This window comes from Rhea americana, unplaced genomic scaffold, assembly GCF_003343005.1.
Source record: "Rhea americana isolate MKP2758 unplaced genomic scaffold, rheAme1 scaffold_0, whole genome shotgun sequence".
NCBI lineage: Eukaryota > Metazoa > Chordata > Aves > Rheiformes > Rheidae > Rhea > Rhea americana.
This window is the reverse complement of record NW_028185037.1, coordinates 17,090,339-17,103,323: the sequence shown is the minus strand read 5'-3', so window position 1 is coordinate 17,103,323 and position 12,985 is coordinate 17,090,339. Positions and strand designations below refer to the sequence as shown.

The window sequence follows — 12,985 nt, the reverse complement described above, 5'->3', positions numbered from 1 at the left end:
TATTCAGATTTCAGGTTGGACAAATGCTTTACCAGACATGGTCATTTCACATCTTTTTGGAAAGGTAAGCACATTCAAAATGTTCCTCTTGCATATTTTGTCATCTATATTTACCTTCTGGAGTTGAGAGGAGGGAAGATAGCTTCACTTTAACAACAAAATACAAAATTAGACTTCAACATTGGGTTAGCAGTAGTGTTCACAGCACTTCAGAGCTGGTATGCCACTGTAAGGCCTGCTGTGTCCAGAAGACTCCTGTRTACCTCAGTCATGACCACCCTGGTAGAGATAACTACCTGTGTAGATGGCTGATACTTAAGCATCAGTAAACATGATATGTTCTCAGGTTCTAGGCAGAATATACCCACCAGTTTTTGTACTGTAATATACTTGTAACTCTGGGATAACTATTTACTAGTATAAATGATGCTTTTTAGCGTAAGCCTATTTTAATGGGAAGTGCTCTAATGTTAAGACTACATTACTCTGCTTGAAATTGTTAGTGAATGCAATGGAAAACAACACTCCAACAGAACAAGGAACTAATCTGTAAAGGCTGTAGTACCAAACTGCTTGAAAATGTCAGTGATTTAAGTCCTTGAAGCTTAGTTATTTACTAACATGAAACTAAGTTCACCTGTGTTCATAAGCTTTAAACATCTGCTTAATCCTAAAAACATGTACTGAACYTCTCACTCTGAATCTTTTCTGCTTTTAAAACCTCACACTTGTTTGAATGTAGACATCTGCACTACAACTACGTGTTTTGCAATTGTAAGGTCTTGATGTTACAACATACTGAAGCCATGAGCCAAAAAATGCAGTATGGAAATTGGGGGCAAAGTTAATTCTGGGTGAATGCCACTGAGTGTGAGAAGTTGTCCGCTCCCTAAAGATACACTCCTGTTGCATAGATATGAGTCTGATAGACAACTGCTGTGCTATGTCTTCAGATCATTGCAGAAAATAGCCGCTATTCTGAATGATTCTGTCTCCACTGTAGGAAGAGATTCACAGCAACCATGACCTGATCCATACTTACCGTCAACATATTATTAACGATATGAATCAAACCAACCTTCATCTCTTTGTCAACTCTTACAACAGGTAAATACATTTACCTGATTCCTAACTGAAAACTGTTTGAGATGCTGTCCAGATCCTTGAATCAATATTGCTTGTGATGGAATTATGTTTTCCCCCAGCATAAAGTTTGGCCTGACAGTACCTTAGGAAACTCAGATGATTTGCTTATGAGAGAAGGTCCTTATTTGGTGTGGGGGAAGAAGTAGACTTGGGCTGAACTAAGACACTGATTAGTTTCAGTCTAAAAGTGATTCTCTATCAGCTGTTGAGGCTACATAGATTAAATTAAYGTGTGGATGTTTGTTTTCTCTAAAATGGATGAATATGGGAGAATCTGTAAAAACTCAGTGTATGAAAAACATTTTCTTCTCTATTTTTTCAGTCGTCGAGATCTAGAGATTGAGCGGCCTGTTCCTGGAATAAATGTGGTCACCTTGCAGTAAGTACCATGTTTCCTGCCAGTTCACCTGTATGCGATGTGAGCTAAGAGGCGCGATCTGTGGATGCATTGCACACGCACTCCGGAGCTGTACCTGAATTGCTGTGCTTATGTGCTAGCAAAAGCTCTTGAAACCTAGTCTAGGAGATAAAAAGCTTCCTGCAAGTCAGYGACTCCATTAGGAAGACCTTTCCCTCTGCAGACTTCAGTGTCATATTAGCTAGAATATGAAGTCAAGTAGTTCCTGTCCCTGCATGTTTACAAATTCAGATTTAGAGARCTTAAACTACTTGAAGAGTAGATATACTTAGCTTAACCTGGGGATCTGGCCTATTTAATGCAAATGATAGCTTTGAATGCATATAAGCCATATCTATACAACCAAGAAAACTTAACCAAAAATCCCCAATATATACTATAGAAAATCCCCCCAAACTTCATGCAGATGAAGCAGATATGGGAATGATTATCAGGTTTTCTGGTGTCCAATAACTTCATTTATGATGCAGCTTGCACAATAAACCAGTTTTCAAGCCCTTCTCTGTTCTGCTGCCTGTGTTTACACCCAGGAGATACTGAGACTCTGCTCTTCTGTCAAACTGATTCAAATTGTCTGACAGCTCCAAAAGTTAGAGGCAGTTGGGGGAGAAGACTTTGATACTGATACCCACATCTTTCCTTATGAAACAAGGTATGCAGGCATGAGGAAGAGCTGATTGCTAAAAGCTCAGGAAAAGAACAATTCCTTACACAGGGTGTAGGATCATGCCAATAGATAGCTAATACAGTGTGTCTAAGATATCTAGAGTACACTAATCTTTTTTACAGTCTTARCTGTCTTACCCTTCCAAGAACACAAAATGAAGGTTAGGGGARGTTGAGGCTGGGTCACAGAAATAACACGCGCTTTATGTGCTTCCTTGCAGGTGCCCTGTGCTCCTGGTGGTCGGTGACAGCTCCCCCGCCGTGGATGCTGTGGTGCGTACACTGAGAAATCCGTAGCAGCATGCTCTTTGCTGTCGCGTTTAATCGGCGTGCAAACCAAGAGGCTGCGTGAGCCTGGCAGACCTCTCACCCCGCGCAGCAAGTTTGCTGGCTGTTGATTCAGCCCAGATGGCTCTGCTTTCTCGGACCGCGGGAGAGCTGCTGTTATTCTTAGCTGTTTGTACCCTCTGTCTGTGCATCATTATTTAATAGCTACTGTGTTAGGAACAATTGCCACAGCAGTCCCAGTGAACCGCAAATATTTTCCTTTAGAGAGGAATCTGTTGCTGGCATTTTAACTTGTTTTGTGGTGTTGGAGTTCTGCCCTGGGTCGCTGTAGAAGTGAAGAGCTTCTTTTTGACCATTATAACTAGCCTTAGATGATGGGATGACTTCAGATGTTGTGCCTTAAYGGGTAAGGCCAGTCTCCTGGCTATTGGCCATATGGCTGCTAACCACTTGGGACTCTACCAGATGACCCCAAATCATGAGATAAACAACACTTGTTGCCAATAGAGTCCAGAAACACATTAAATTTTCTAATTCCCAGATGACTGATTTGCACATGGAAAAGAATATGGTCAAAAATCTGATCTTAGGTTTGCAGCTGTATATATGTATACATARAGAGAGTCTTTATCAAGGAAGCCAATTTACACAATTTATTTTCTGATTTAGTATGAACTAAGTTACTTCATCCATTTTAATCCAGGAGCTCGTAAATATAATCTTTGTATATGATGCCTCATGCTGCTGTTCTTCAATACAGGTTGAGTGTAACTCAAAGCTGGACCCCACAAAGACTACACTTTTGAAGGTAATAAAAAAAAAATGGGTTTTTTTGTTTTTTATTTTATTTTTTTGCAATGAAATGTTCCCTTCATTTTAAAATCAGAATAACCAAAAGAGCAGAAGCAGACCAATGTCATAGTACTGGTAAACTGGTGAGAAATCAGAGGTCACTTACTAAGGGAGGTGTGTGAGTTAGTCCTAATTATTGTGATTTGCAAGGGCAGTTCCTTTAGGGTAAGAGTATTTTAGTAGGATTAACTGATCTGGGGGCTTCTTGACATGGTTAACAGCAGGGAATTTTCCAGCTCCTGTATTCCAAAACACTAGAAGTGAGACGTGAAATGCTCAGTATTTCACATACCCATAACGAATTTGACTAGAGCTGGCAAAGTTGATCTCGAGGTATTTGGAAAGGCTTGAAAAAGCCTTCAGCAGACTGGAAATGCAAACCAAATCATTCTGTTTCCATGCCTGCCTTTCAACAAGAGGGTAGGRTGAATAGATAGCTAATATACCAGCCATGGTTTTGTCATCCTGTCTCTGACACGAATACAGTCCAGAACAAGTTAAGTATTTCCTCCAAAGTTGATAAAATGGACTTCCAAACAACAAAACATCCTGGAAAGGCTTTGGCTGGTACTTGGCATCCAGGGTTCCATCTTCAGCTCATTACTGATGAAGTAAGATGTAATGAGTGTGATGGCACGCAAATGGTGAAACTAGTTTGCTCATGCTTCTGCTGGAAATGTCTAGTGTATATCTCTGTAGGATTAACATATTGAACTGCTAAGTGCTAGTAAGCAGTAGGGYTTTTTAATGCTTTTGTGCTCCTGACACTGAGGAGTTACCTACAACAGGTCAGATTTTTTTTCATGTGGTGAGTCTGCCATTTCTGTCTCAAATGCTCTTTCGATGGCTAGCTTTTGCTCAGTCTGRGGATATGACCGATGCCAAACCTTGCTACAGGCCTGTTTTGCTGCTAGCTAATCCTAGATAGGATTTGGGGTTTCCTGTAATTCACAAGTCAACTGTTTTCAGCTTGTGGTGTCCCTTGGAACAGTACTGTTTTTGTTGGGTTGACTTTGAGGGTGGAGTGGCAGGAAAAGTGAAGTGCTCCAAAAATATTGCATGCACTCAAGCTGGCTTTTCTAATTTGGCTTTTCCTGCTTCCCTTGGCACCTCCAACTGTTACTTGCCATCCACAATCTCAGCAAATCTTTTTTCTGCTCTCACCTCCAGCTTTAGGTGTTTATTCTCTCCCTGGTTTGCCAGTCTGTTCAATACCTTGTCACATTATTGTAATTCAGAATCAAACCCCTAGCCAGGACTAATAGCCTAGTTTCTAAGAAACTGGTAATCACTTCCTAACAAAAGCATTTATCTGTAGCTCTGGCTGATGGCTTTACTTGAGGGTCAAGACGTTCCTGGGATGTACTCCTAGCTTTTTTTCAGACCTTTATCTACTTGTTTTGGTGCTATCTCATCTATGTGTATGTTGCTCAGACAACTAAAGGAAATATTTTTATGCCAGATTTCAAGCAAGGTCATTTTAATATATCTTGAGCTTCTCTCAAGAGTTTCTCTGGCATTGCACTAACCTGCTGTTCTTATTTCTATTTCAGATGGCTGACTGTGGTGGGCTCCCTCAAGTTTCCCAGGTATGATTCGGTTGACAGAAATCCTCCTGATCCTGTTCTGCAAAATGTCAGCCTGCAGCAAATGGATGTTTTCCTGTAGGGTACTTGCTGTTCCCAAAAGTCAGCCAAAAGGATAGTTATGATTTCATGAATAATGATGTCAGTTGGTCATGTGAGCTCTTTCGCTTTGAAACCCAATGAAGCACAAAATTTAGATTAAAAAGGGATATAATTTCCACTAATTAAGCTTTAACTGAATAAAGGTCTGAGGTGGGAATATGCAGGTATTTTATGCTTATCTACTAAATTAACATGAATTAAGGTTGTGTACTAGCATTTTAAAAACWTTCTTATTTGGGCTGTTTTTAGGGTAGATCAGGAAAGTGGGAGGCAGGAAATAACTACATTATGTTCTTGCATGAGCTGACCTTGCTCAACTGAGAATGAACRTGAGCTTCTGAAATATGTTTAACTGTAAATTCCAAGCCTGCTAGCAAAAACAGTCCAGGGAAGTTAAAAGTTTACCTGTGCTTTAGTGTTTCTTCACTGAAACATCTGACAAGTAAATTAACTTTATATAGTGTTTTATAAACTGACTTCTAAGCAATAGAGCAGGGATTCTAACACTCAAGGAAAAACATGAATTTGTAAATCCCTGGAACTGAGAAGTGTCTGGGCTAGCAGTCTGCTAGTTTAGGAAGTTGTGTTTTCACAGCGGTGGGGCGAGGGAGGGAAGGCTTTCCTAAAGATCACAGAAGAATCTGCGTTGCACCTCTGCTTTAGAGAGTCCATTCCTCGCAATGATTCATGTAAAATTATAGCAGAACATAAGCACTGTTTGCAAGCTCAGTAATTGAGGTTGAGGCTTACTTGACCACTGTGACAGTAGCAGTGAAGAGAGTGCTTTATTTCAAAAATATCAGTCACCTAATTGTGCTCTCATACTACTGCGTAGCTTTTTTTGCCCTGTAAACCTATCAGCTCCAAATAGCTGAATTCGTTCTCTCCTGATTAGGAATTGCTGTAAAAGCTGCCTTGTATATTTTGTGAGGCTGGTTGTTTTACTTTGGCTCTTCTGCCTCAGTRACCATGTTAGCAAAGCTTGGGCCAGGCTTAGACCACTTGCAGGTGTTTCTCCAACTAGCCTTATTCTCCAAAGCATGTGTGTGTTTGATTTAAAATAGTGGGGTGAGGGAACAGATTAGGGAACAGATGAGTCTGATTTGGTGGAATTTACTTGTGTGTAAATAAATTTTTAGACATTAAGTAGAATCCAGGGACTATTTAAAATGGCATAGGGCATCTATGGTCTATTACAAGGTGATGTGAGAGCTCTCAGTGAGAGCTACATATTAAAAAATACTTTTCTTTTGCAGCCTGCAAAACTTGCAGAAGCCTTCAAGTATTTTGTTCAGGGAATGGGATACAGTAAGTATCAGTTTGATTTAATTTTTCATACGACTGTCAATTTTTTGTGAATCTAAGCATCCAGAGAGTCTTCTGATCCCAGACATGTTTTCTTTTTCCCCCCATTGACTATGTAGTTGCAAGAAGAGAAAATACCTGTAGTGTCTGGGGGAAGGATTTGCAGACCAGACTKTGTTATTAAATAGTGGAGTACTTTGTGGATAGTCTTGTATCACCAAGTAATTCTCCAATGTAAGGGTGAATTTCCTTTGCTATCTCTCTCTATTTTTTTTGTGATTACAAGGCACTTAGTTAAACTTGTGTTTTCTGATGCACATAATATATAACAGTCTGTAAATTCTTTAATGACCATGGAAAGGGATGTGCCTGTGCCTCAAAGAAGACAAAGACGTCCTTAAACAAAGCTTCCTTTCAAAGATTGCAGCAGGCAAACTCAAAGCCACAGAATATCTGTCTCTAGGCTTGTAGTTTGTTTTGAGCCTGCTACATGGATGGTAATACTGCATTACTGCTGAGCTGCCGTATGTCCCCTTTTTGGCATCTTCCATTTTGCACTGTAGGCTTTGGAAGTTAATATTGCACAACGATCACCACTTACAAGCTGAATCCAGAAACAACAGTCTCTTTCGGTGCCAGACTTGCTTGCTAACCAGCCTGGCCTCTAATAAAAGCCAGGAGCTTATGTGTTTTTTATACATGATGAAAACCATGCGTATTGTCCTATGCCCACAAATACCTGCATTGCTTTGTCTTGATACTTCTAGAGTGGATATTTGTAATAGTGTTTCCTTATTGCATCGTGAGTGATCCATGCACTGCACAAACAGACCTGATTAGTTCAGAGACATCTTTAATCTGTAGCTGTTTGTACTATGTGTGTGTGTTTGACGACTGCTATTACATGGGTGCGCTCCTGCCTGGACTGCCAGCAAAGACTAAGCCCCTGAAAGTAAGGTAGACTAAYGAGTTGTTCAGTCTTCCTCTGGCTTGTTACAGCCATGGTGACATACCACAGCTCTGTCTGCTGGCCACCAGTTTGGCCAAACTGATTAGGCCTCCTTGAGCCTATGCCTGGAACAGCAGTACTTCTACATGTGAAGCTAGCCTGAAAAGTCTATATTCTACCCCAAAGGCTTCTCCAAGGATGGCTAGGGTTGGAAGCAATGGTAGGGCTTCCTTTCAAGCTCATGAAGCAAAGCATTAATAAAAGACCTTTCTTTCAGTCCCCTCTGCCAGCATGACCAGGCTGATGAGGTCCCGTACAGCGTCTGGCTCCAGCGTAACTTCTTTGGAAGGACAGAGGAGTCGGTCTCACACTGGGGAAGGCACAAGGAGTCGGTCTCACACTGGGGAAGGCACGAGGAGCCGGTCCCACACTGGAGACGGTGCCAGGAACCGCTCGCACACGGACACACGCATCGAGCTGACGCCAAACTCCGCAAGCAATGCCGAACAATCAAGCCCCAAGTCCATGGAAGTCTCGTGTTAAAAGCGCGCGGGTGGTTTAAACTGGTTGCACTTGGAAATATTAATGGATTCCCCCTGTGTTTCACAAAGCATAACTGGTATTAATCTCGAGCTCTTTCTGTAGGATGAACTCTGAACCAGGGTCTGACAGGGACCAAAGAAAAGAAGCATCTCATTTGCTCTGTCTTTATTCTCCTAACTCAGACGGTTGCTGCTATTGTAGCCTCCTTCAATGGATGCCAAATTCTAAAGGATACTTGCCAAAAGCTGATGTGGCTGTACACACTTCAGAGTCGCAGCAGACTCGCTTGAGATCCTCCTTTAAAATCAAAACCGTTACATGCCCCTTTATCTCTTATTCTCTTTAAGTAAACTGGCACAATTTGAAGTGATTTTCCTCTGCCTCTAAAACTCATTATTACAGATGGCATTTTAAAAAAGGAGACAAAACAAATGTGTTATGGCCTCATGCTGAAGCTGGAGTTGAATTCATTGTATATAGCTTGACTTCAAATGATAGAGAAGTCAATGTATCGTGCATTTATAGGCCTTCTAATTCATTAGTATTCAAGCCTGTTTTCCTATGTACAATAATATAATACTAAAATAGACAATTTTAATGTGACTTTGAGATGAACTAAATCTTTATGCTTTTTTATTTCACTTTTTTGAGATTTAGTTCAAATCTTCCTTTCCCCCACGCCACCCAGAACTGAAAACCTGCTTAGACAAACGAGGACAAGATTTAAGTTTTGTAAGCGAGGTAGCATTTCCTCTTTGGGATCTTGGGCCAAAGAGTTACAAACATTGGCATAGTTTTAACAAGTAGAGTAGCTGTACATGCCAGCAAAACAGAAGTAGCTTGATTTCTACTTCAGACAGCTTCTTATCTTTGCAGCTCAAGTTTTTGTGTCCAGCACAATTGTAATCATAAATTCAGAATTCAGTAAGCGAAGCCAGATCCAGCTGTTCTTTGTCAAGAGAGATGAATAACTGTAGGATGGCATGTAATTAGATACTRTACATTCAACTGCCACTAATTACCAGATTGGAAACTCTGATTAGAACTCGCTGGGGCTGAGCCACAAAGCAGCAGCGCCAGCAACGCTGTAACTGAGAAATATGGTGTTTAATGGCTGCCTAAGTGCCGTGAGCTGCTGGTTCTGCATCTTTGTGGCCCCTTGCTATCCTGGGCTACTTTTTTTGGATGCTCGTGGCTTGGTACTTTTCTGCCAGTGAGATTTTTCACAGCTGGGTGTTCTTCGGTTTGTMTTTCCGTACGTAGCGGGACAGGTTGTCACGCGCTCCAGCGTGTACTTGCGGCATTGCAGTCCTCGTGTAAACATGGAAATTCAAAGCTGAGCAGTTAAATAGCAAATGTTAATACTTTGGGATTGCTTATTCAGAAGAACAGTCTGCATTACTTTATATTGACTAACTTCRGCTCTTGTGTAGAATATCCATAATGGCTTGTGGGAAGAACAGACAATTTTGAGAAAGAATAAAGCTATTGTGTAAAGTCTATCAAGAAAAGTTTCTTAATGAAGTATTTGTATTTATTTCAAAACAAATAAATTTGTAACTTTGCAATGCCTTGTGTGTTAATCTTGCTAGGAGTACAGTGATCTCTCTCAACAGGAATGTATTTGTCACCCTTTGTAGCAGTGATTTTTTTTTTTCTCCTCCTTGTTCCTATATCTGATCTCTCCTATTTTTATGCTGTGAGCTTGTTTTCCACTCCTGTCGTACACTGACAGCAGCAGGYAGCCAGTAACACTTACTATTGAACTACTAAAGGATAATTTTACTCTAGCAAATTTATTAAAAATTTGAGCTTCAAACTGCAAACAAGTAGTACTCTATACTGAAGGRCTTTTTTTGTCTCCCTACATATGCTACTGTATGGCACATAGACCTAGTCTGTACACTGACTTTCTCGCAGGTGTCAGTGTCATGCTTGCTGAACCCTTTCTGTTCCCAATATGATCCATAAACATCTTGGTGTGATGTGTCCATGCCGTAAGATGGAGCCTTTGGGCCTCCTGACCACATTGCAGTTASTGCTCTGCGTTTCTGAAGGCTGGTCTATGATGACCTCTTGTGAGAATCAAACTGCTGCCTTCAGAGATGTGAAGGGATAACAATGAATTTCTCAAATAAACCTTGAAAGGACTCCCAAAATATGAGGGGAAGTGGAATCTACAGATGCAGGAAAGAATCAAGCCACTGTTTTATGTTTTATTGTACAYGAAAGTGCAGTTCTCCCTTCTAATGTCAATCTGAGTGCTGGTAGACCATTCTGCTCACCTCGAGGGTTATTTACATCGATGACTTCCTGTTAAAAGATTGTCTCTTGTTTCCTTGGATATAAGCTTCCCTTGATTGAGGAGCATCCCTGCTGTGAGGTTTGGGAAGGTCCCTTCTATGGGTTGCAGGGAAGCTGGGGAAGGCTACCTTCTCCAGGGAAGCAGCAGCTCAGCATGGGGGCCGGGATAGGAAACAGTCTAGCCACCGAAGTGTCTCAGCTCTGCTTTCTGGATGGAGACCTTGGTAAGGATGTGGTGCTCTTCCCTTGTGGCTACTTTATTGTGCTGGAGATTTCAGGGATAAGTGGGTTTGTGGCTTTGCTGTGACTATTTTGGGCTGCTTCTTCCTGTATTCAAAACTGATTTGAAGAGGCAAAAGTAAATATTTGGCATGACTGAACCAGGTTCTGCTGAATGTGCTTATTCAGCAGCAGTGAATGGACAATTGGATGCAAAAACCTTTTTTTTTCTTTTTCTTTTTTTTCTTTTTCTTTTTTTTCTTTTTCTTTTTTTTTTCTTGTTAACCATAGCCAGCGCCATTGCCAGTGAAAACTGGAGGAATGGATGCCAACTCATCTCACAAAAGAAAGGCAAGGTTATGTTCTTGCCTGAGCTGTTCTGGGAATGGCTAATCGTTCCTTCCGCAAGACACCATGGTGCGCCTGTCAGACTTAAGCAGTTAATTTTTGTTTAACAAGGAGGAATGCATCCAATCCTTCTTACAGCACAAAGAGATCTGCTAGCACTTCTGGGCAGCTCTCAGTTGCTAGGACCAGTGTAAATGTCAGCTCTGAAACAAAAAACATTCATTTGGTGAGGAACAGTGTGTGATGGTCTACTTTTAAAAGGAGGCATAGCTCCTCCTTAGCTGCAGGAGACAGCTTGCATCCTTTGCTTGCACTTTATCTGAAGATAGAGCTTCAGAGTGGGAGGCTTGCAGATCTCAGAAATTTTTACAGAAGATCATTCTAGAGTTTTCAGGYGTTGAGTTCTGCATTATTCTTGAAGATAGAGTTAGCCTGGATACTGCAAGGTGACCAAATCAGAAAAGATGAGGTGACATTTCACCTTTTTTCTCAAAGCATGAATATCCACCACAGAGCAAGATGCCCCTGTTGCATAGAGGCAAGTCTGAGACGACAACAGGAAGTTACCAGAAAAGCAACGGCTCGCCCCAACCAGGCTTTCGAAGGGTGGGCAGGTGAATGGCGTTTCAAGGACCAACAGGCTTCCTCACTGCACTGATGCAGCTCATCTTTGCTGCAGTGATACTCTTCAAACCCACTAGTATAAAGAATGTAATTGGTGAAATCTGAATTATTTACACCTCTGCCTGGGCCTCAACATGTACTATGCCAAAAATTGGCTAGATTTCAGTATAGCTTTCCCCCCTCCTTGTCCTTGCAGAGTTGGACTGGAAGAGGATGTGACAACACCATGCTGATGCAACAGGACTTTTGTGCTGAAGGATGTCGATTTCCTCTTTAAAAGTCTCTGGWGACTTAACAGCTGGAAACTTTAACCCAGATGTTTTGGGCATTTGTGATTAATGTCACGTGTTGCAAGCAATGGCCTAAGCTGGAGCGAAAACAGTTTATAGTAAAGCTGCTTATTCTTCTCTCCAGTGCTGAAAATCCTCTTCCTACTTGTTTTTACTTCTTAGGCAGAGYGTACCACAATCCTTGGTGTGCTGCTAACTCATTTGGTTGTTCTCAGCACAGCAACTCTTTCAGCAGTGTCTCGCAAGCCCTGCTTATAACTTGGTCCACTCTCCCCCTTCTTATATGCAGGCTGCTTTTYCCCTTTTTATCCCCACTCTTCCGTATTTAGTGGAACAGAAAGTCTCTCTCTGCAGGCCTGTATACATGAACAGCTGTTCCAGTGTGTGGATTTAGTTCTCCCACTGAGCCGAGYATAGGCTTTATGTTGCGAGCTGATAACTGTGATATCTAATGTTTAAATAACCAAGAGAGAAAGGATGTCAGGGTATTTTAAGAGATCAACCCTTCCCTCTTGCCCCCTTGAAGCAGACAAACACAGCCTCTCACTGTTTCTAGCTCTTGCTTCGTTAAGGGCTGCATTCATTTTATAAACAACACAGATGCTGAACAGTGTAGGCAAAAAAGAAAAGGAAAAAAAAAAAAAAAAACTTTTGACTGCAACAGCCAAACAGCTCGATGTCTGTTCCTCGCAAGCCAGCGTTGGATCAGCTCGCTCAACCAGCACCTCCTGGTGGCCAGAGGAGCATCGCTTGATGCAAAAAGCCCTGCATCTCTCTAGCACTGAAGCTCATGGATGTAAGAGCCCCATCAGACACTGGATGGGGATGTGACTGCATATCTCCAGGGCTGGTAGAGGAACTAGCAAGCAGCTCTTCCTTCTCAAACAACCCCTAGAGCAGTCAGCCTCATTACAGTGATTTCAGCATAACGGATACACACACACACACACACATATATATATATATTTATCCCCAGGTGACCCACCATGCTCTGTGATTGCTTATGGCTGGAGTGGATTATGGTATTCAGGTCAAGGTCAGCGCATGAAGAGGCTAGGGGTGGGGAAGGGCTTTGCATCGGAGGAGGGAGGGCAGCTCAGTGTGCCATGCCATGGGGCTGCCCAAGGGTCTTGGAAACATGGCAAGAGCTGCCACTGGCCTGAGGGGTTTTGCAGCTCTTGGCTGTCTGTGTGAGTTGAGGGAGGACTGAAATGTTCTGGCACAACTAGTGCAGTGGCCAATGCCCCTCCTGGACTAGGAAGCCATGGAAAAGTGCTCCAGGTTGGCTGAAATCCAGTCTGCAGCAACCTTGAGGCAGGAGGAAGGTCTAGCTAATTCACTAGGA

General features: G+C 41.9%; 1 protein-coding gene across 3 annotated transcripts in view; it reads left to right on the top strand.

Annotated features, from left to right (window-relative positions):
• NDRG1 (N-myc downstream regulated 1) overlaps positions 1 to 9,423 on the top strand; it is a 39,635-nt gene extending 30,212 nt beyond the window's left edge. For all 3 annotated transcript variants that reach the window (XM_085320154.1, XM_085319991.1, XM_085320075.1), the window contains exons 9-16: positions 8 to 64; positions 1,004 to 1,107; positions 1,469 to 1,525; positions 2,452 to 2,503; positions 3,279 to 3,326; positions 4,924 to 4,959; positions 6,315 to 6,366; positions 7,590 to 9,423. In XM_085320154.1, coding sequence (XP_085176280.1) covers positions 8 to 64; positions 1,004 to 1,107; positions 1,469 to 1,525; positions 2,452 to 2,503; positions 3,279 to 3,326; positions 4,924 to 4,959; positions 6,315 to 6,366; positions 7,590 to 7,855 — 672 coding nt within the window. In that variant the 3' untranslated portion in view covers positions 7,856 to 9,423. The remainder of the gene's footprint in view (positions 1 to 7; positions 65 to 1,003; positions 1,108 to 1,468; positions 1,526 to 2,451; positions 2,504 to 3,278; positions 3,327 to 4,923; positions 4,960 to 6,314; positions 6,367 to 7,589) is intronic.
• The last annotated feature ends 3,562 nt before the right edge of the window (positions 9,424 to 12,985 follow it).